The 24765-nt window shown below is 42.1% G+C and overlaps 1 protein-coding gene across 2 annotated transcripts in view; it reads left to right on the forward strand.

Annotated features, from left to right (window-relative positions):
* Positions 1–24765, forward strand: part of Tshr (thyroid stimulating hormone receptor) — a 133689-nt gene that overhangs the window by 100813 nt on the left and 8111 nt on the right. The window contains exons 1-2 of one of the 2 annotated variants that reach the window (XM_039111802.2): positions 4165–5455; positions 7568–7645. Coding sequence is in view for 1 of the 2 variants with exons in the window: in NM_012888.2 (NP_037020.2) it covers positions 7568–7645 (78 nt within the window). In the remaining variant the exon portion in view is untranslated. Of the gene's footprint in view, positions 1–4164; positions 5456–7567; positions 7646–24765 lie in introns of those variants that run through there. The other variant, NM_012888.2, reaches the window with a different exon arrangement.

Genomic DNA, 24765 nt, shown 5'->3' on the forward strand with positions numbered 1-24765 from the left:
TCTGAAGCAATGTCTTGCTACGTAACCCTGGCTGTCATGGAACTAACTATGTATGTGGCCTTGAACTTAAAGAGATCTGCTTGCATCACTTGACGTCACATCCCTCCATATTTCCTTAGCAGTTATACATTTTTAAATTTCAAATTACCTAGTATTTTCATCCCCAAACTTAACTGCTCACTTCTTACAGTGATATGTTACTTACCGCCTCCCCATCCATTAAACATCCCTTTCATAGTTGCAGACTGTAGATCCTGAAAGCCCTTATGAGTCTAAATGTGGTGTGTACTTCTTTGCTTTGCAAACACTCTTGGGCATGCAAGCCATCAAAGAAGGGATCTTGTGCAGTGCAGATGCTGATCTGCCAACTTGAGCTGGGCTGTGGGAGCCTGTGTTTCTAACACCCTTTCACAATGCAGATGCTGTAGCCCATGGACTGACTTTTAAAATAGCTGTACAACTAAACACAGAGGGCCTAGATAGAAGAGAATGCATGGGGAGATTAAGTGCTTTGGGTTGATATTCTGGTTATCATTATTAAGTACTGGTTTCTGGAATGGTTCCATTTTAAAATGAGTACTGGATTCCTTCTAGCTAGGCAAGGTTCTCTACACCCTGCCCGAGGTGGAGTTTATCTCTTGGCCAGGCTGTTGGGCTTCCTTATAGTCTCTATGAGAGGAAAGGTTAGAATATCATTTGCTTGGGTATTTGGTAAAACAAGGGTTGTTATGTCTTGATTTTATTCGATTCTTCAAATATGTAATTACAGGGGAAGCTCTGAAAGACACCACAGGATACATCAATTTTTACACTTAAAATTTACAGAACTGGAAAACCCAATTGCACTAACCTTACACAGTCCTTCATTTACTTCTCAGTGTAGCTAGAGAGGGTCTACAGTGCACAAGATTATGCTAGCCACTAGCAAAGCAAAGAGAAGCAAAAGCAATGTGCTTCCTGCTCACAATAAAAATCACATTCTTGTTGGGTCAATACAAACCCAGCTACAACAATGATCAAAGCATGTCAGAAAGAAATTTATCCAATTCAAAATGTACATCAGCTAGAAAATATACAAGGGCAGAATATGCATCAGAATGATTTTCTCTAAATTTATCCCATGGTTTTTAAAGATCAGCATTTAATATTACAAAAACATCACCAAATATTTTCTCCTTTGATTTGAAAGCAATCACTCCAAGCTAGCTGGTCCACAAGCTTCAGGTCTTCAACTTAATATCTCTACCACTATGGGAATGCTGGGATTACACATAGGCCACCACTCCAGACCTTTAGCTGGGATCCAGGAACCAAACTCCAGTAGTCAAGCTTTCATGGAACATACTCTTAGCCCTGGCCTTCTCTCTAGACCCTTACATTGTGTTTTGTAACATATCTTAGTATTTATGGGGTTTTTCAAACTAAGAAAAATGTATTAGTCTTCTATAATAAATTTGCGAACATGGCTCAAAGATTGCACGTAGCATAACCTCTCTAGAACTGTGTTTAGATATCTCTCAGTTCTAGCTGGAATAATTCGTTATCCAAAACAGCAATCATCCACTTCCTGGCACTGCAATTATCAGGTCTGACCTCAATTACACTCATTGTTTTATCGTGAGTGAGCAATGTTATCGAGGCCAAGTTGGATGAATCCCATGTTGAGGACAAGCACTGAAGCCACAGCAGCCGTTCCCTCCTTGGTTAGAAGTTTGTGAAAGTCATGGCAAGCGGGGCATAGCTCCTCGCCCTGTGGTTTCACAGAGAGCCGAGCACATCGCCACCACTCAGATGACAGATCGCTTAATATGAGTAGCCTTGCTCAGGAGAGGTCCAACGGCTCTCTGTCGTAAACTAGAGCACCTCGTCTTTCTCTGGACCTCTCCATTCTCTCTTTATACAGTCTCCCAGAGCTGAGCTGCTTCTCCCACAGCGTCTGAGTCTCTGAGGTGAATTTTCTCTTATTGAATTCCAGTCGTTGAGCTTCTACCTAGAAGCAAACATTTGGACCAAAAATAAATAAATTGATACAACTTGGCTGTGTTAAGGACTTAGCCAGACAGTAACCATTATGAGCAGAGAAGTCAACACAAATATTGTGCTAATTAGCATCACACATTAGCTGATTAGAAGCAATTCACCACAGCCTGAAGCCACTGGGAAAAGATGACGGTTGAGAAGATTATAGGATTAAGTACGCTGCTATTTCTCACGGGATAAGTATTTGAACAGCTTGTAGGATGTGCTCCAAGGTTGGCTGTCCCCTCTGCCTACTGCTGTCTTGAATGCTTTCTCACCTGTCACTGTTGATAAACAAGTGCCCCAGTCTCTGAAACCAACAAGATTTCCACAGAGCAATCCAACTTCACCTTAGGCTAAGGTAAGGGCGAGGTGCTGGATCCCTAACATTTTCGGGATAACAAGAGCCGTGCGGAAAACAAAAGCAAGCAAGCAAACAAGCAAGCACGTGGTTCTCCACAGACACACTCCCATGTGAACGTCACACCATAAACCAGGTGCCAACCCTAGCTTCCCCTAAAGGAATTACAAAGAATGAGCTGAAATTCTATATTGGAACTGAAATGGATCCTTAAGTTCCCCAGAGAACGGAGTCCAGGAGGGACAGCAAACGCTCTTGCCACAGGACACACTCCTCTCTTTCACAGTGATCTCTCTGACTGCTGACTAAAACCTGCCATACCTGTGAATTACCCAGAAACAAGACTCTCATTTCTCATCAAGTCTTTGCTGAATGGCTACTGTGTGTCAAGAGTAAGTTCAGGAGCTAGAGAGTTGGCCCACCAACTTCTCTGGTAGAGGACCCAGGTTCAAGCCCCAGCACGTACACAGAAGCTCGCAGATTGCCCCGACCCGCAGGGCAGTCGACCAGGATCTGGGGTACACCTAGGAGAGAATGGGGGACAAGAGACGCAAAGAACGGACAGCAAGTCAAGAAGTCTGATCAAGCTGACAATTTTTAATTTTTCTCAGGCTGAAGATATACTGGTAGAAGCAAAATGTGGGGAGGGGTTGGGTGACCTCAAAGAATGGGCCTGGCTTGATAACCAGGATATTGGCCAGGTAAATCAGCCAAGCGGGGGAACAGCAGGGTGGGTTGCTTAGTGACCTGACCGTCAGTGCCTGACCACCAGTACTCAGTGATCTGACACCTAGATTTATGCTATCTATTGAATTTATGTAGAGCTGCAGGTGCTGCTTTGATCTAACCTAAGGCTATTGTTTTTTGTTCTATCATAAGGCTAAAATATAATTGCTTTTTAACCTGAAGAATATTGCTTATTATTCCAGCATAAGGTTAGAACATAATTGCTTTTTAACTTGAAGGCTGCTTTCGCCATCTCAAGGCTGCTCCCAACAGCAGATGTCTGTAATGCCAGTTCCAAGTGAGCTGAACCTCTCTTCTGACCTCCAAGGCACTGGATACACACAACTCACAGACACACATGCAGGAAGAACATTCAAATGCATAAAATAAATGAGGCTCAAAAAATGTTCAAAAAATCAGTCCAAGAGAAGTTGAACACACACACACACACACACAAACACACACACAAACACACACACAAACACACACACACAAACACACACAAACACACACACAAGCACACACACACACACACACACACACACACACCGTAATGCTGAGCCTGTCAATTGGATACCTTGCCCCAGTTCATTGCTGTCTTCATTTTTCCAACCTTATTCTTCTCCCCTAACTGTGAGGTACATCGTTCTCAGTCAGAGTAGACATTCTCAAGTCGTGAAGTATGGAAAAAATGACAACTGTTTTGTAGGAAACCCTTAATTTCTTCACCAGGTTCTCAAAGAGGCAGAGTCCATCCAAATAATGAAGAGTCATTAAGCAGACATGGTTAGCCGCATTTGCTTTACTTCTGAAGGAACTATTAAGGCTTTCCTAGGCGCCCTTCCTGTCACATTATCAATTCTGACTTTTAGGAACTTTCTCCTCTCATCACTTCTGACAAGTCCTCCTAACATTTGAACCTTCTTTGTGTTCATCTCCTAGTATCAGACTCACATAAAATAGCCATTGTCTAGAACAGGTTCTCATCTGGTTTACCAAGCTTTGTGTCTGATTTACCTAAGCCAATGGATACAGCACAGTATGGGGATAAGTTATGATCAAGAAACCAATTTAAGGACACTGACATTCCCAGAAAAGAGCCTGTGTTTAACAAGATTACCGAAAACCCTTCCTGCATGTTAAAGCTTCTGTGTCTATAATTCCATACCATTAGCTTCTGGTAGAAGCTGCAAGAAGTCAGAACCCAAGATTCAAAGCTAAAAGAGGTAGCGATGAAAACTACCAGATTCTCAGGATCTGGAAGAGGATCATGGGCCAAGGTCATCTAGGGCTTCATAGTAAGACCCTGTTAAAAAAAAAAAAAAAAACACACAGACTGAAGCGGGAAGCATGTCTGGTTCATCGTTAAGCATCTTATCACCTTCAGAGGTTAAGTATCCAAATGACCATACTGTCTTTCAAGAGCGGGCCCTCTGTCAGGCTGGTTCATCTCTGTTCACATTGGCTGTACCTCCTGCTACATTCTTTCTCCCATTCTGGACTCTGGCTGCCTTTTTCAGTTTGAAGTCTTCTGCAACATTTCTGGTAAACCGGAGTGCTTATCAAGCAGTCTCCCGGTCCTTAGGGGTATATTAAGTATCAGCTGAGAACACTACAAAAATTGGACAAGCGATAATTTAGTTTTACAATAATTTCTGGTGATTAGAGCAAGCTGATATTTCCTCTCAATCACTGGAGATGGAGACCGGGAAAGAGACTAGCTTAGCAGAGCATACTTGATTTTGAGCAACCTCGGAGAAAAATATGATTGATAGCTACACTGGCCCAAGGATCCAGAAAAAGTTACAAGTCAGTGTGGCCACTATGCCTAACGTGGTTGCCATATTACAAAATCATGTTCATCAAGAGCCTCTCTCCAGTTGGGTTTTCTTCTTCCCCAGCTACAACCAAACGAAAGATCTTCATAGACATAATGAGTTGACTGAATGAATCTGTGAACCAGAGAATACTGTGACTCACGCTTTAGATGACATTAACCCACTAGGCACATGTATGTAGGCTGCTTGGGCATCTTACTCAGGTGTCTGAACATACAGAAGACTGGTCTCCTCCCCCAGGAAACTTAGTAGCCTGCTCTGCTGTAGACTGTATCTGGAATGACCCCCAAAACAGTGTGCACGGTGTGTGGGAAATGTTAGAACTTTTAAGAAATAAAGATTAATAGGAGGAAGTTGAGTCGTTTAGGACACTCCTATGAAGGGTACATTGGTCTCAGGCCCTTCTTTTTCCTCTCTTATTAGGTGCTCAGACACAGTTTAAAAAAAAAAAAAAACAGCTTCCAGCTTCCTCTGCCTCCTGCTCCTACCACACTGAGCCAGGGTATCACAGGTACAAAAATAGAAAATAATGGACTTGACTCATTCCATGACTGTGAACAGAACGAAGCCATTTCCCTCTTTACACTGATTGTATCTATCATTTTGTTATAACAGAGAGCGACCTAATATACTCTGGTGCTCAGCGGCTACTTAAAGAGGCCGTGTGCCAACCATTCTTGGTAAATGAGCGGCCATAGCATTTACAGCCATCAGGAAGGTCTATTTCCCCAAGCGCACCACATCGTGGCTAAGTCTTTCAATTGCCATAATGTGTTTCTTTAAACAGCCACATGTGTCGCCCTCAAACCTCGAACATGTCGAAGTTATGTTTGTTTGTTTGCTCACGCTTCTTTTTTTTTCTGATCCAATAATGTAATTCACTCATCTAGACATACAAAGCCCTGTACATATCCATCCCTTAAGAATATTCATAACAACCTGTAAATGTGCAGAGAGGAATCTTACATCAGCCTCCATGTTCTCTCGGCTGGTTTCTCCTCCCTCGCTCCAGTCCCCTCCTCCTCCCCTCTAAAACTTTTCTCCCACCCATCCTTCCTTCTTGTCCAATGACAGGCCTCATTCTATCCTGTACCTGCCTTCAGCACTCAATAAGGATTTCTGGAGCACCAAATTTAGCAATGGGTATACGGCAATGGATAAGGCATAAAGCTCTCCATTCTGATTGAAAAGACATAATGTTCAAGTAAGAAAATAGATTAGGTAATTACAGATTCCGATAGGCTCAGGAGGAAATAGAGAGTGCTGGGTAAACCAGTGCTACTTTAAATGAATACTCCTCGACCTCTATTTAAAAAAAAAATAATTGAAAGAATCTAAACTTTATTCACACGTGTAAAACCTCATTGTTTGTAATCCCAATACTTATTCTGTTTAATCCTTTAGCGTGCCCTAAAGAGGGAGGGTGATAAAACTCTTTAGTGCTGATGGTTGACTGTTCTATTCTTACCCACACTGCTCCAGTACAGACACACTTGGATACACTAACTAGAGGACAATTTCTCTATGAAGGCTCTAGAGAAAGAATTCTAACTGAAAGTCTTCAATGACTGCTATTATTAGTCCTCTGCCTTAAGAACTTGCATCCTGTAGTGCAATTAAACAGGCGTCCCAAGGGTCTTTACCGTATTTGTTTTGCATCAAGCCGGGGTCATTCACTAGCGTTTAAATTGCCTACACTGTGCTGTGAGTTCATGTAAGTGTGTAAATCGGGGTCGTTTCTAATAAAGATGCATGAGCTTTATTTCATTTTAGATAACTTTACTCTCTAAAAAAAATCTATGGGGAAGGGAGGGCCCAATTTTAAAATCCTTGGGTGCTTTTGTTCATTAAGAGGAAATTTTATTTCAAACACACTGTGACTTAAATTGTATAAGAAATGTTATTCTTTCAAATGGCCAATGCGCTGTAAAAGAAAAAAGAATCAACCTACCCATCACTTTTCAAGAAAGGTACACACTAAGTTTATTTACATAAGTATTCCTGTGCCAGAACTGGTATTGTTGGATAAAATGCATGATGTTCAATTAAATTTGAATTTCAGATAAACAACAGATAACTTTGGTAGGAAAATTTGTGCTAGAAAATTATTCACTGTTTGTGTGTAAATTGAATTGAAATGGCATCATGCATTTTAATTTGCTAAGTCTGGTGACTCTGCTCAAAGAAAGGAACCATTCCTACCACCCAACACCACCCTTACAATTTCCATCCCAGCTCTTAGTTAAACTCTACCTTCAAAGATATATGGGAATAATGGTCAATCTTAAGAAGCAAAATTTGAGTCAGGGTAGCAAAAACCGGTTGCCAGGAAATAGGACATTAAGACAACGTTGATAAAATGTAGATACGCAAACTAGATCTTAAACATAGTTCATTTTTAAGATTCCTGCTACAGTGAAACTTTGCCCTCCTGACACATAGAATGGTACTTAAGCCAGAAGAATGCAAAATAGCTTCAAAATTAATGCGACCTTGGTTACATTTTATTTTTATATTTATTCCAATGTTATGTAATGGCTTAAGTTTGTCTAATCTATTCTCTCTCTCTCTCTCTCTCTCTCTCTCTCTCTCTCTCTCTCTCTCCCTCTCATATTCTGTCTAGTTACCTAAACAAGAATAAATATCTGACAGCTATAGACAAAGATGCCTTTGGAGGAGTATACAGTGGACCCACTTTGCTGTGAGTAAGACGAATGGATGACTAGTAGCTTTTTATTATTTCTCTCTTTTAGAAAGAGGTGTGGAGAGGTGATGCCAACTGTCTCAGCATTTCTTGGTCAAAGAGACACCATGACCAAGGCAACTCTTATAAGAGAAAACATATACATGGGGCTGGCTTATAGTTCAAAGACTTAGTCCATTATCATCATGGCAGGAAGAATGGCGGCATGCAGGCAGATGTGGTGCTGGAGAGAAGCTGCAAGTTCTACATCTGGATCCTCAGGCAGCAAGAAGTGTGACACTGGGCTTGGTTGGCTTGAGCATCTGAAAAGCTTGAAGGCCAACTCCCAGTGACACACTTTCTCTGCCAAGGCCACCTAATAGTGCCACTCCTTACTCCATATGGGCCTATGGGGGCTATTTTTATTTGGACTACCACCCCAACATACAAGGCAAGACAATGCTGTTATCTTGGGTAAAGGTTTCTGGCACTGTTTCTTACTTTGCTCTATAGGCTACCTCTTAGAAGAAAGTCTTTGAGACTCAGGAGGCCCTAAGTCCCAGGATGCCATCTGGTGTCACTTGGTCAGACAACTCATGGCATGCGGTTTGTGGACGAGTGGCTAGTTATAGGATTCTAAGATGTGAGACTTACAAAGAGGTAGAAAGCACTCTGTCTTTACAGAGGAAATGTACACGAATGCAAACATCTGATCCCTAGCACAAAGAAGAAGACTGTGAGTTATAAACTGATTCATATCTGGAAGAACTTGTATCCTGGGGAAGAGGAGATCTCAGTGTTGTGTAAAGAGTTGGAAAATGCACCTATCTGTGTGTTCATGCTCATTTTACCCCCACATGTAGTTGGGGATCATGTTCTGTCAAGCCTTTCCCTCAAGTTACTTTATTATTGTCATCTTCTCCATTCCCTTGATTTAAGATCTTATTACCCACCATCTAATCAGTCCTCAATGAAGATAAACACAGTACCCTAAAGACAGATGCGCAAGGCTATCCATTAAAGGCAAGAGGAAAGTCTTTATTTATAAAAATAGGAAAAACTGAAATTGTATTAGCATGTATACAGATGACCACCAAAATTGGTAGACATTAGATGTATCCCCAGAGAAGAGTGGGTGCTTAGCAATCCCAAGTACCTGATGCCTTCATTCATTCATCTTCAACCATTTTATTTCACCTTGGAAGTAAATGCACCCAGTTAAGCAGGTTGGTGGACCAATTTTTCTTAAAAAGTGCAGCACTCTGTAGGGATTTTCTCCTAACTCACAGCAAAGTACAGACAAAGCGTGCAAGAGATGACCGTTGCTATCATTAACGCACACTAGTTGTGAGGGTCTACATGAGTCTTCACAGTGGTGACCCATCCATGGTCAGGCTGGATGACAGAGGTGCTCAAGGGCTCAGCCCCCACAGCTGAACCACCAGTGAGGGGTAGATCCTGGAAGACATGGAGTTACTTCCTTCAGTTGTCTATGCACGAGTGAGCCCACTACATTACAGTGAATAGTTCCAAACCAGAGGCCACATGGAGAGCGCTGGATAAGAACAGTTTGTCACCAAATGAATAAAAGATGTATACATCTGATGTGGGAAGATGTAGGGAGGTGGGGCAAGCTGGTAGGGATGGGATGGGATAAAGGATAATAAGTAGAGAGCATTATATACATAGATGATGTTCTCTCAGAATAAGCTTAATTAATAATAAAATATAAAGAGGCAGTGTTGGTCTAGTTTGGGAGATGTTTTCTAGAACTTTGGAACACACAGAGGTTTTAGCAAGAGGTCAATTCAAACCAAAATATGTAAATAAGAAAGACACGAAGAGAAAAATGGTTCATTACAAAAGAAAACCTATAATGAAACCCCAATACACAAAGTAACAGCCAGAATCCTAGATATGGCTTTAATTAAATAGGTCCCGATACTGTTAGACAAGTAGAGCTAGATGAGGAGGGTGAGTATAGGGGGTAAAGGGTGATGGAGGTCTGTTAAATTCATGTTCTATAGAAGAGAACTAGCCTACAACATCTAAAGCAAATACAGGGAGAAATGTTGACAGTCATGGAAGGAAATGGCCAAAGGTGAAAGCGATTGCTTTGAAGGCATTAGAAACTAGATGAAAAGGAGATAGGACAGAAGTCTGATGTTCAGGTTGCAGTTTCTGGTTTTTCATTTACTTGGGAAGTATGGGCACTGGAGAGATAGATGCTGTCCCTTAATTGGAGAGTTACAGATGCTCGCTTCACAGACATGGGAACCAGAGTTCAGATCACAACCTGTATATAAGCAAAGGCTCAGTGAAGAAATCGCCAAAATGGCTGCACGGCTGCTCCATGATTTGGTGGGAAGGTATTAATTGTAGGGGTGTGTGTGTGTGTGTGTGTGTGTGTGTGTGTGAGAGAGAGAGAGAGAGAGAGAGAGAGAGAGAGAGGACTGGACATGGCCAACTCTATCTTCCAGAGCTGTAAGAATAGCAAGAAAGAGAAGGGAAGAGGGGCAGGGGGAAAGAGAGCAGAAAGTGAGCTGAAATCTGGAACATCCTGGGAGGTGGCTTAGGGAAGGAGGAAACAACGAGGGAGGGGTGATGGGGGAGGTGAAAGGGGCTAAGAAGACTTTAACACACACACACACACACACACACACACACACACACACACACACACGTCTAGCCAGATGCTAGAGGAATAGGAGATAAGGAAGTGGCTCATCCTGGCAGACAGAAATTCATTTCACAGGTTCCTGAGAAAAGCCCAAAGTATTCATCAGCAATCTTAGAGTCCAGTGTGAGCTGAGCCAAGAATGTCATTTCTAGACATATACCCTGTGGAGCTGAGACCTAACAGTAGCAATCCAGAAGTGGTTCCCATGCAGGCCTGTCAACCAGCATTGAAAGAGGTAAGGAAAAAAGTTGAAGAGGTTATTTCTCCGCTGGTGAGACGAACCAAGGTGAGACAGGCCAGTTCAAGCAGATTAGAATGCATTAAAGGCAGGTTTCTTGGAAAGCTGTTTTCTTGTGATTTAACAGGCCCCAAGGACAGAAGCCAGGGAAGTCACATGGGGAAAGGGGGAGTATGTGAGGGGAGAGAAAGGGCGCACTTGTAGAGAGAGAAGGGAAAGTGAAGAGATCAAAATGTCTGGATTATATATGGAAGAGCCTCTGGGGGAAGAGAAGCCCCTGGGCTGGAAAGTTCAGAATTGCAGGGTACACTACAGAGGGACTGAGGGATGCTGGGAGAACCTGGAGGTCAGGTGTGCTTTGATATGTAAAATATGCACCTCAACCCCTTGTCCCAGGTCTAAAACCAAGCAAGGGTCACAGGGGCTTACTGGTTTTCAGTCTAAATGGGAAAAAAGTGAGAGCTCCAGAATCTGGAAGAGACCCTGCCCTAAAGCAACAAGGTAGCAAGTGAAAAAGGAAGATACCTGATGATCTCTTCTGATCTCTGAGTATAGGACTACATGTACCCGTATATTGCACACACATAAACACACATGTACCCACACAAGCCACACTTATACAAATATATATGTGCATGCCCATGCTTACACAAAATTAAAAAATACATTAGGGTATTAAGAGACGGCTCAGCAGTTAAGGTCACGTGTTGCTAGAACCTAGGTTCAGTTCCCAGTACCCATTTAGAACTAACTGTGCCAGCCCAGAACTGACCCCCTCTTGACTTGTGAAGGTACCAGGCACACACATGATACACATACACAGATGCAGGCGAAATACCTGTTCACATAAAGCAAAATAAACAAATCTTTTTAAAAAATTTTTATTAAAATAATAGTACTGAATAAAAAATGAAATAAAAGGAGGACATACCTACTCCTAAGTACGAAGATTTTTATTATAGATATAAGGGAGAAAGCAGCCACAGGGAAGAGTCTAGGCTGAAAACCACCAGCAGACTATGTGGACCATGAGAGGAGAGAAGGAGAGAGAGCAAAAGAAGAGCCACCAGGGTGGGGGTGGGGGTGGGGAGAAGAGTCACCAACCAAGAGAGGTGGGCAACAAGACTGCAGTACCCAACATGGCTGGATTATATAGCGACCAGGCTGGAGAAAGGGATGCAGAAGTCCAGGCCCTGGGAGCAAGAGGTTTAGGGAAGGCGGCAGAGTGAGGAGAGATATGTTTTATAAAACGCTCTATGATGAAGCAGAAAGGGGTGCCTTGGCGAGCCGATGCTAAGGCACCCCTCCCCCCCAGCCCCATACTCCCGGTATCAGCCATAAGACAGGTCTAATATATTTTGGGGGAACCTGGTAAGAGGGTCTTAGTAAGGGAGTAGAGGCAGAGAAAGAAAGGGGACAGACAGAGCAGAGAGCAGAGAGAGGGAGAAGCTGGGGGGGGGGGGGTGCTAGTTAACTGTTGGACACAGCCTAAAGGAAATGCTAACTAGGAGTGCTGGGAGGAACCACAAGTACTAAGTGAGATTTGTCCTGTCCTGGGTTCAAAAGCTAAAAGGTACCAATCATTATATTAACAAAAAATTTAATTAAATAAAATAAAACATAGAAAGACTGTTAAAGAAATCGTCATTGATTAAGAGTAAAAGATAAACAGTATCATTTCTTAAATGCCAAGCATAGAAGTTCTTAAAACTGTGTATGCATGACCTGCAACATCTCTTTGATTTTTCTCTTGAACCTGATGGATCAAAATCTTCATTTTCTTTCCCACATTCTTCCCCTAATAAGATGTGGAGGTCCCTCGGTAAAGGGACTATACCCTATAGTTTCATAAATGCCCTCACCACAACAGAAAGTAGCAAGTATCCAGCGAACCACTGATACACTGTAACTGTCAAATGGCCATGGGTTGGTTGCCATTGGTCTAAAAGTTAAACCAGGAAAATCCAAAATGCCATCTAGTGAAAAGGGAATTGTATATCATGTGTGTTTCTGCCTCTCCTGGTATCTTGGTAAACGAATTACCCTCCCCCCAACAGTCAACAAAAATCATTAAACTTGCCTATGCACCATCCTCTCTCAAGGTCATTTCTCAAAGAAGAATTTGATTTCCACAGGCACAAATCTAAGACACCATCTATTCTGCCATCCCTATGGCTCCCCACCCCCCAAAGGCCTTTTAATTTAGCTTGAGAACTTAATAATACTTTTATTGATTAATTTTGTCGTGGAGACACTCAATCTTCCTTTCCATTTTTATACTTTCTATTCTCTGACTGCCTTCTTTCCTTCCCACTTTATTTTGAAAGAGGAGCTCTTTGTGTTTATAATGGCAAGGAAAACAACAGGAGGGAAATATAATGTTTTCTGTGACAGGCTCTCCAGATCTAAATTATGTAACTCACCTTAACAGCACTTAGCATACTGAAGATAATTATCAGAATATCCCAACTTCTATTCTAAGTACCTCTTGAGAGAGATGATCTTTGTGTTTATATCCTTGAGTGTGTATTACATTTACATTTATATACTTGAGTGTGTATTACATTTATCAACAAAAGTAAGCATTTATTGCTGTCAACTGTTTCAGGTTCCGCACTTGAAAAACCCCAGGCCTGGTAATGCCAACTTTCTTGGTTTAAATAAAGGAAGTCTTTGTTTTCTTTGGCTCTTTGTGATCACCGCAAGGTTATAGTTTTAGCAGAAGTTTCATGGTAAAGTTCTTTCTAGCATCCTTATACATCTTTGATTTTTTTTTAAAAAAAAGAGAGTTGCTTCTTATGTGCATTGGTATTCTGCCTACATGTATGTCTCTATGTGAGTGCCAGATCCCCTGGAACTGGAGTTACAGACAGTTATGAGCTCCCATGTGAGTGCTGGGTATCGAACCTGTGTCCTTTGAAAAAGTAGCCGATGCTCTTAACCACTGAGCCGTCTCTCCACCCCTGAGCTGGTTGTCTCATTTTGCTATTCCCATCAATAATATGAGAGCTTCATGCCAGCCAGCTTTTTTCCCCTTTCTTATCAATATGCATTTGTGTGGGAATGTGTGTGTACTGCTGAAAACTGAAGCCAGGGCTGGCAGGCACTAGGCAAACACTGTAACCACTGAGCTACATCCCAAACCCTTAGGTTTTGGAGACAGAGTTTTGAAACAGCACCTGCTGCCAGCTTCCAAGTGCTGGGACATCCAACACTCACCACTGCACCTACCTTTACTATTCATCTGTTTGAGTCAAGTCATGAAAGGGTGTATAAATGCTATCTTATTGTGGTCTCAGCTTCTGGTTCCCTGGAATTAGTGATGTTAGTCATCTTTTAATGTTCTTACTAGTATTTTTTGTATTTTCTCTTGGAAAATGTCTGTTCAAATCTTGTGTCCATTTTTCTGTTGGGTTGTCCGTCTCCTTTTATTGAGTTGTGATCCTGGGTAACATTTTGCTGCTGAAGGAAGTCAGTTTTAGCTCTGACCACCACCCTCTGCCATCAGTACTTTAGACTCTCTTGTCCTCGTCAGTTCCCAAGGAGAGCTGGCCACTCGAAGACTGGGAAGGGTAGAGGTCATTCGTTCACTTCGATCGTGGGCATTTTGTCGAATGACTGCTGAACTCCATGAAAGCTGTAATGAAGAGATGACAATTCTCCTCTTAGGCTAAAACAAAACTTAAGAGAAATGTACGTGGCTGTTTCATACATTTAATGTAAGAGGAGCCATAAGAGATATATAGGAAATCAAAATACTTGCTCCAGTTACTATGATTTAACAAAGGTCCTGATTAAAGGACCTGGATGGGGGGCAAGAGTAGGTAAGAAGACTACAAGAAAATACAAGCTACTTCAAACCACACACTTTAAAAGACTCAATGAAATCATTTTATGAAGAAAGTGATCGGAAGAGGAGAAAGGCCCACTTCAGGGTGGCTGTGAAGATTTAGTAGTAGTCAAAGAAATCTTTACAGGGTGTGGCCCTCTTCAACTCACCGCACGCCTTCTTTACCTTTAACCCTGGCTTTACCACATCCTGGGTATTCGGTTACAGCTCTTCCGCATCTCCTAGCTGCTTATAAGGAGTCATCACACTCTCAAAGGCGAAGAGAATCTAGCTCGGAAACCCATACCAACTTGGACCCTGTCATTCTTGCTGGGTTGCTCAGAGGAGCTCCTGTAGCACGTGTCTTGGAGAAGGGAGCCTCCTAGGTATTCAGACTTTAGAAGACTCATCTGATAGGCCCCTCTACTTAGTGCCTGGGAAGTCACTGCAAAGCAAAGGCTAACGGATGTGTTGCAGTGCCCACCTCAGGAGACAAGCTGCTGAGGAACCAGCTCAAGTACCTCATGCTTCTTAAGACACAGCCCCACCTTTGTGGTCACAGCAAAGGCACTGAAAGAGGATCTCTCCTGCACTGTGTATATATATTGACATCTGGGCACGATCAGGGGATGGGCAGCTTTAGCTCTAGGAATCTTTTTTTTTAAATTCTTTTTTACATTAAATTTATTTAATGTATATAAGTACACTGTCGCTGTCTTCAGACACACCAGAGGAGGGCGTCGGGTCTCATTACAGATGGTTGTGAGCCACCATGTGGTTGCTGGGAATTGAACTCAGGACCTCTGGAAGAGCAGTCGGTGCTCTTAACCACTGAGCCATCTCTCCAGCCCCTAGCTCTAGGAATCTTTACAACAGAGGAATGAATGATAGTAGGAACTCCAGATACTTGGGGGTTACCCCCAACCCCAGAGCCTCATTTATTAACTGGATGTCTTACTACTGTGGCCACTGGCATAGAAAAAATAATATTTTAAATCACAGCAGTCTATAATGACAGCATTACTTTTTAACAATTATTGAGATATCATTTGCAGAATATGCCCTAACTGGTAGGCTTCCTTTTGGAGAGAGAGAGAGGTGACAGAGTTAATGGAGAGATACTCGGCATCAGACAAATACTCATTTTTTTTCTTTAACCAATGAAAAATACAGCCATTATCATCTTTCAAAGGGTTTGAGGTTTTTTTATTTTAAATAAAGAAAAAATGCTAAAATCCTAGGAACCACTGCCCTGGATTGAGAGATTCATTCAGAATAAATGCTTTTATATCTATGCCAAATGCTCTAAAATAATGTTTCACCTCTAAGAAAATAATTCAAAAATCCATAAGCTCCCCTTGTAGAACACTTTAACCACAGTTAATTGTAAATAAAGGGTGGCTTTGTGTTTGTCTTTTACCATGATACAAACAGTGGAACATGGGAACTTTTGCTGAGTGAACCCCAGGAAACAACACTGACAAAATGTCCTCAACACAAAAATGTCATGCAAAGTCACAGTTTACTAACTAGTCAATATGTTTTGGCCAATATCCCTCCACAGGGATGAGCCTGAGGAGCAAACAGTACAGTCGTATCTCTCCTTCCCTATTTCATGTCTTTAAATACAAATAAATCTACTTTTAGTGAATGCCTATGAGACTCTGCTAAACATGTCTACACAAATTTTATCTTGTACTGTCGACTTCAAAAAATGATGGCCTCTCCATCTGTGTTCCTCTCATAAGTTTTTGATAGTTTCATATTGATATTCATATTGATGCAATTACTTATCATTAAAGGAATTGAGGATGCATAGGATGATGTTGTAAAGGTTAAAATATATATATACCTGAGTATGTCATATCCTGCAGCATCTTTTATGATACTGTAATTAACTAGGCAATCCTGGCAGCGAGCGAACTGATGGGGGAGTTGGTCCATCTGGGATCATTTTGTTTTTCAATAGATAAGCCACAAACCTAAGCACAACATGGTATGTAGAATGAAGCCCACAGTTTGCCCCATGCAAACGTGAGTGAATACAGACCACTTTGTTTCTCTTAGAGTTCTGTTCCTACAGTAATGGAAGGAAAAAATGGAGTTGTGAACTTTCACATGGGCACACTGTCTCCGGCAGGACATAGAAATCCATCAAGTTAATTAGAGTCTGACTGGGAGTCCCTTTGTTCTCATCTGCTTGTGGTGAAGCAAGTCTCTTGCTAGATCCCAGTTTGGGAACAATTTTTTTTTTCATTGTAGGATTCTTAATGCAACAGGAAACTCCATGAGATCTCGTGACACAAAATAACAAACCTGTAGACTTTAACTGTCTACCGAATGTCTGATTGTAGTGAAGAAATTACACTAGGAAAATCTAGGGTGCAAAGTGGTCGAATAAAAAAAAATAATTAAAAAAAGATACAGCTTCAAGGACCGTAAGTTGCTCAGTTTGGGAATTTTCCTCAGACCTATACTCTTTCTCCATCGGCTGGGTAGTCGGGAGACTTGTCCAGCTCAGCGTTTGTCTAGGCTGTCCAATGTGCTCAGTAAGAGGTGGCTAGAAGTAAAATAGGATAAGTTGAGCCTGTGCTCTTATTTTCTCTTCTCAGATGAAAGATGAGAAAAGAGAAATATAAATCTACAACAAGGGCAAAGGAGACAGGTAGGGGTCTAGCCACAGTCTGGCAAATCACCAGTGAGAAAGGCAGAGGAGAAGGAACTCGAAACAGACAGCTCACGGGGGCAGACAGTCAGGGGTCTCTTGCCTGGCACAGAACCTTTGTGACACATGATTTAAAGGTGATGTGTGTGGCCTGTGTCAAGAGAGAGACATGGAACTAAAGGAGAAAGGACTGGCTGAATGTGTCTCTCTGGAGATTTCCACTCTCTGTGTTAGTTACTTGGCCTGTTGCTGAGATTAAAAATAGTAATAATAATAATAATAATAATAATAATAATAATAATAATACCCTGAGAGGCATCTTAAAGTAGAAAGGGATGGTTTGTTACTCTAGCTTGCAGTTGAAGGGTATACAGTCCATCGTGTCTGGCCAGGCACGGTAGCAAGCTGGTCACACTGCATCTTTAGTCAGGAAGCAGACAGAGATGAATGTACGTGCTAAGCCAGCCATCTCCTTTTTATTTAGTCCAGGACCCCGTCCCATGGGATGGTATGTTTTCCCACTTTTTTTTTAAAGGGAGTATTTCTTACTTCATTTAACCCGGGTCTCAATAATTCCTCACAGGTATGCCAAGAGGCTCTTCTCCTCGGGTATTTTAGATTCTGTCATGTTGACGGGCCACAGTGACCATTATATGCTCTAACCCATTCATGCAAAATGCTAGCATCGAAATACCTCCCTACTAAGAGCTCAGGCCTTGAGATTTCAAGTCTCCTTTGTGAAGAAGTTAGAAAACCCTGAAAGAAAAGAAAAACAGACACCATAAGCTGACATTGTATAAACATAATACTTTTGTTAATTCTTTGAGAATTCCCCGGATGCATGAATATATTTTGATCATATTCGTTCCCCATGTCTCTCTCAATCTTCCCAGAAACACCCCCTCCCTCCCTCCTTTTGTTTTTTTAAATAACCCAGTGAGTCCAGTTTGTGCTGCCAAAATACACTCAAGTGTGGGCCATTTGCTGGAGCGTGGAGCTCCCCCAGAGGCCACACCCTTAAAGAGACCTACTCTTCCTCTCCAGAAGCCAGACCGTGTCAGTAGGTCATCAGCTGGGGGAGTGGCTCATGAGCCCCTCTCCCCTTCATGATGGAAAGTAACCTGACATTTTGAAGTCCAATAACATGATGGTCGTCTTTCTTCACAATTGCCCTGAAGCAAAATCAGCCAGTGGCGTTGCTCACTCTTGAGTGTGAATGAGTAACCAGGGGTCACCAGGCGAAGAATCCTTCTTAACACGAGAGTTCGAAACCCAGGTTAAAAAAAAAAATGGGAAAGTGAGCCTGAAGAATCAGACATTGCAGAGAGCAGCAAGGAACTTTCACAAAGCAATAATCAGTGACCTGATAAATCTAAGACATCTCATCCCCACAACTATAACAGTAATGGCGGATCATATTTACTGAGGCCACACTGGCAGCTGCTGCTAGGTAACTATTGGTAAATGGAGAAGGTAGGATTCAGGCCTGGATTTCAAACTCATCTGCTATATTTGTTTCTTTGCCTTGCTAAAATCCCGTGTGGTTATATATAGCCACACTCATGAACACTGGGCTTCCCTGTATATCCTGTTACCAGAGGAACAAAAGGACAAAACAAGCTCAAAAATGTTCTTTTGCACTTGGCAAATCGTAGTCAGAGCCTTCAGCCTAAGCATCAAAAACGGGACAGAGGACCAGCTCTCATGAAGCAAAGGTTAAAAATCCAGTACAAGAAACGCACAGGGGCTGGGGATTTAGCTCAGTGGTAGAGCGCTTGCCTAGGAAGCGCAAGGCCCTGGGTTCGGTCCCCAGCTCCGAAAAAAAAAGAACCAAAAAAAAAAAAAAAAAAAAAAGAAACGCACAACACAGTGATGAAGGAATTCTACCAGAAGATTAAAGAGCAACGGAAGAAGGACCAAGGATCGAGGTTTGTCTGAGCAACGCAAAAGGATCTTTCCCCGCTTCATGGGAATTCCAGAGAGGAGGAAGAGGAGGTATGAAAAGTGAGCTGCCCCAAGAGTGACACAAGAACATTTCCCAGAGATGAGAAAGCTCCTAAAGACTGGGACTGAGCAAGAGCCAAACCCCTGTGCTCAGGACAAAAACCAATCAAAGATGCACAGTGTGGCACAACTTTGTGAAATCTCCCACTGGGGATAAAGAGAGGGTTCTAAAGATTTCCAGAGGGTTTATGAGGCCAGTTGCAGAGTATGTAAGCTTGAGTTTAATCACTAGCATGGATACACAGGCAAGTACACACATTTGCACGTGGGCTGTAATCCCAGCACTCGGGAGGTAAAAGCAGAAGGATCAGAAGTTCAGGGTTATCCTTGGCTACATAGCTAGTTTGAGGCCAGCCTGAACTACTTGGAACCCTGCCACATATGCATGCATGTGAGTGCACACTCATAGAGGAGAGACCAACGGAGATCAAGACATAGAGAGGCAGAGAGACAGACACACAGACACACAGAGACAGACACACACAGAGAGTTAAAGCAACACCAAATAACAGGAACGTGTGATCCTATTTATGAACAGCAACCATGGGTATTAGAATATAAATAATTTATATTTTGAAAGAAAATTGATGTTCTTAATAAAGCGCTAATGGAAGGTAAGAACTGACATGTTAGCATGCCGGAAATCTGTCTATATGACCTTTCTAAGAAGTTGCTTGAGCGTGTAGTCTAACTGAAACGATGGAGAAGATCAAGGCAAATGATGCAGAATTTAGGGACAGACTCCCTGTGGAGGGAAGGAAATAATCTTCCAAGCTTACACTTCCTTGAAGGAACCATGGTGTTCATGCTGCTGGTGTAATACGATGGGATTCTGTTTTAGGCAGAACCTCCTATTCTAAGCGTTAAGGTGGGGTTGTTAGATTTCTAGGATGAGATGTAGTTGCGACCTAAGCTGTGGCCATAGGAAGAACCACCAGAGAGTACGCGGACACACGAATAACTGAGCTGGTATCTGATGGCGAGGGGGAGCACGATTTCATTTTACTATAGATATTTTCGGCAGGAATGTAGAACAAGGGCAAAGGAGACGACACGAGAGAACACTGAAGCTTCAAGCTCTGGAAGCTGACACATAAAAGGCAGGAAAGGTTTTGATTTGTTTGTTTGTTATTTGATACCAATAGGAATGAAAGGAAGATTCATTCCAGTTTTTCTATTCCATGTGGAGATACAGAGCAATGTCACCCACAAAACAGAAAGGAGATGCTATTTCAGATAACACTCGAGGTGTCAGTTTAGAACTTGAGAACTCTGCAAGACAGGGTCAGCTTAAAATACAGATTGAAAAAACAACAACCAAACCCACAGCCGCTCTTGCTACTTGACCCTGTGAGTGCGAGGAGATGTGGGGGGAAACACCAGGACACCTTAAGCACTGTATTTACCACAGATGCTCAGATCTACATCAAATGGCCTGTGGCCCTGAGACCAAAGTTGGAGAGGTAGTGAAGGACCAGATCTGCAAGGCCTTGGAGACAAGACACAGTGAGTGGCCAGGACACTAGGGAGTCACTGGGAAGTTATGCAGGAGAGTGACATTCATCCGTTCTCAAGATTGCTCTAGGTGGTATCGGAAAACCGTATCAGAAGGAAAAAGAGTAGACATGAAGCTAAGGCAACAAAGGAATGATGGTAGCTGGAGTTAGAAGCCAACGGTGAAGATGCTCACACAGCCACTGTTGATATCTGAGAGGAATTGAGTCTATGACCCAATATCAAAAGTCAAACTGATAAGTCCCTTATATAAAATGGCTTGTTTGCACATAGCCCAGGTATATCCCCCCATGATCATCTTTAAATTGTTTATGGTTATCGTACTTAATGCAAAGCAAATGCTATGCTACCATCACATTATTTTATTGGGGGGGGGGGGGTAATGATGAGAAAAACTGTATATATTCAGTGCAGATGCAACTTATCTCCTTAAATTTTCCCAACGTGCCATTGGCTGAATCCATGGATTTAGAAGCCACAGGTACAAACTGCTAATGTGCTTGACCTGAGATCTTTTGAAGTTTAATCCGCAGGGCTTTGCTATCTTAAAGGTTGAAGTTTAACATGCTGACGTTACTCCAAGTTCGAGCAACTGAGCTGTAGAAGTACGGATTACTATGACAGGAAAAGTGGAGGAGGAGAAGGAAATGAGGAGGAGGAGGAGGAAGAGGAGGAGGAGGAGAAAGAGGAAGAGGAGGAGGAGGATTGGCAGTGGGTGGCCACAAACTACTGCCACCCCTCAGGTTGGGCTCTGTGAAGCTGGAAATGTCTGTAAGGCATGCAGGTCGGGATGTCAAATGAGCGGTTACACAAGACAAGTTCCAGGCTGTGGTTGTGTTGACTGAACCCATTTCTTTGAGCTTGAGTCAGATAAACGCAAAGTTGAAGAAGGAAGGAAATGAGGATTTCCTGAGTTCTGCTAAATCTCAAACACCCATCCTGTCACAGGTGTTCCTAAGGCATGTACTCACGCTCTAGCACCGACTTGTCCATGCCTGCTGTCTTAGACTTACTATATCCTATGAGAAGACACCATAACCAAGAGCAAGTTTGAGAGAAAAGGATGTATTTGACTTTGATTCCACATCACTGTTCATCACTGAAGGAAGTCAGGACAGGAACACAAACAGGGCAGGAACCTGAAGGCAGGAGCTGATGCAGAGGCCATGGAGGGATGCTGCTTACTGGCTTGCTCCTCATGGCTTTCTCAGTCTGCTTTCTCATGGAGCCCAGGACACCAGCCCAGGGATAGTACCACCCACAGTGCAAAACAAAGTTATAAAAACAACAAAGTAAAATCACACATACATGTCTCAACGGTTTAAGCAAATGTACAACTTTTTTGGGTTGGTCCAGGGACACATTCGTATATTGCTCTGGTCTCACTTCCCTGGATGAGAACAAAGCAGAAATGAGCTAAAAAGAATCCATCTGCCTTCAGTAGCACAGAGGGACAGATGCACCATGGGTGGAAATGCCTAGGATGCTTCAAGAGAAATTGGAGTTGAAAGATGGCCTGAACTTGAAGGCTGCATGTTGGGGGTTTAAGGGGGAGGAAGTGGGGGGCATCCAAAGGACAGGAGAGGTTGCACCGCACAGCTGTGCTAAAGACTCCCTTTCCTCCCTCTGTTCTTTCCCCAGCTGCACAGTTATTTATGCCAATTTCACAAACATCTTTCTCTAGTGTTAATCACCTGGAGAGTGTTTCAGTGACAAGAGCCAAAGGTCACTCTTGTTAATAGTCGAGATGAGAAATCACAGACTGGAGATTTTCTTTAAAATAAAAAAATAAACCAAAATAACTAATACGACAGCTTCTCCCACAAGAATGATAGTTCTGTGGTGAGAGCTAGAATAATATAAGAGCTTTATATTTGCTTTAAAAAAAAAAAAAGAACTGTATCAAGTTCTGGCAACCTTGAACCTTGAAAATATAATCCCCAAATTAAATCTGATTGTAACAGGAGAAGTTGCCAACATTAGATTTCACTCGCTAAGCAGACACTATTAATTATGTTTTTCTTTTTTCTTCTTGGCTCTTAAAAAGCTTTTATTTTTTTCTTTTGAGATTAAAATATAGTTGCATTGGTCCCCCCTTCCCTTTCCTCCCTGCAAACCCACCATATGTCCTTCCTTGCTCTCTTTCAAATTCATGGCCTCTGTTTTTCATTAAGTTGTCATATGCATATATGCACATGGATATACACATATTTCTAAATGCATATGTCTAATGTGCCCAGTCTATCTAATGTTGCTCATACACATTTTGATGCCTGACCATTTGATACTAGATAACTAGTGCTCTTCCCTGGGGAAGACTATGTCTTCCACTCCCAGCATTTCCGAGTTGCCTGGCGTTCTTTGTATAGGGTTGAGGTTTTGTGGTAACTTTCCCCGTAAAAATCTACTTTGGTGGGGTTGGGGATTTAGCTCAGTGGTAGAGAGCTTGCCTAGAAAGCACAAGACCCTGGGTTCGGTCCCCAGCTCCAAAAAAAAAAAAGAAAAAAGAAAAAAAAATCTACTTTGGCAAGTCTGTTGGTGGTGTTCTCATTTGGATCATGTTTAGGTGGTCTTGTAGGTGAGACTTTATGGGTGTGGGTTCTGACATTCCTAGAGGAAGCACACTTACTGTTCCTCTGGGTTACAACCTTTCTAGCCCCTCTTCTACAATGAACCTTGGGTTTAGGAATTGTTTTGTAGATGTAGCCATTGAGACTGGGCTCCACAACTCTGTATTTTGTTTGCTTGCGGTTTTTTTTTATGTACTAGGTTCTATCTGTTGCAAAGAGAGGTTCTTTTAATAAGGGGTCATTTTAAAACACTTATCTGTGGGTATAAGACAAATATTTAGAGTGTAGTTAGGAATATGCTGGTTTAGTAAAGTGACATTGTAGGTTCTCCTCCAAGGTCCATTACATCACTACCCTGCTAGTTGGCCACGATTCTAGTACCAAGCATGGTTTCCCTCTAGTTAAGGTGATCTTAAGTTCAGTTAGAGAGGTATTGGTTACCAACTAGGTGTGTGGGCAGTGCTTCATGTAGCCCAGGCTAATTTAAACTCACTGTGTAGCCAAGGATGATGGCCTTGAATTCCTGATACTCCTGCCTCTACCTTCCAAGTGCTAAGATTATAGACACACGTCACAGACCAGACTTACATTCCTTCCTGTTGGTTAGTTCCCCCCCCCCTTTTTTTAAAGACAAACTCTCACTGTGTTGGCTCGGCTTTCCTAAAACTTCTGTTCTGAAACATAGCTTGGTTATGTAGACCAGGCTGACCTAGACCTCTTAGAGATCTGCCTGTGTCTGCCTTCCCTGTGCTAGGATTGAAGGATGTACTACCACTCCCACCTTCTAGTAAATATTTTAAATATAAAGATAAAAGCCTCAGGGAGGGAATGTATAGCGATTGTTTTCATTGATGAAATAAAAAGGAGAGAGATGATGGGTTAAATATTCATGTCCTTATATTCAAGTTACTTTTTTCAATGCAAGAAAAAGTATCAACAGGACATACAGTCTCTGAGAGAAGCAGGGAAGGGTGTGGGGGAGGGGATGTGGCAGGAGACTAGCAGGAGGGGCGCTGTGATTGAAATGTAAAGTGAATGGATAAATAAACTCATGGGGAGGGGTTGGGGATTTAGCTCAGTGGTAGAGCGCTTGCCTAGCAAGCGCAAGGCCTTGGGTTCAGTCCCCAGCTCTGAAAAAAAAAAAAAAAACTCATGGGAAAAAAGGACATAGAACCAACATTCTTTGGGACTGGAGAAGAAAGAATTGCTACATAAAAGCCAAAAAAAAGTCATCCTACTTTAATAACCAACATTAATACACAACTCATAGCCCCACCACATCCCCCTCCCATGGTTTGCAGATGTAATTTTCAGATAATATTTTCAGATTAATAATTATCTTTTTTCATAGGAATATACTTTCTAAAAAGGAATTGTGTTTGGGCGTAAGTCTTAGCCATGACCATTAAATTTTCAAGTTCTGCACTTAATGGGAAGTATTTTTATAATATTGAATCTGATCCCCATCAAAAGAGTTATTCCTGTGTCTCCAGACCTAAGACATACACGCACCAAAAAATGATAACAGTTTAGGAGCCATTGACTTTGTCTGATTTATATTTTGTTTTTGGAGACCTTTGAATAGTTGTACAATGTCATTTTACAAAGTAAAGTTCACATCCCTTCCTGATTCTAAG

This window comes from Rattus norvegicus, chromosome 6 (assembly GCF_036323735.1).
Source record: "Rattus norvegicus strain BN/NHsdMcwi chromosome 6, GRCr8, whole genome shotgun sequence".
Taxonomy (NCBI): domain Eukaryota; kingdom Metazoa; phylum Chordata; class Mammalia; order Rodentia; family Muridae; genus Rattus; species Rattus norvegicus.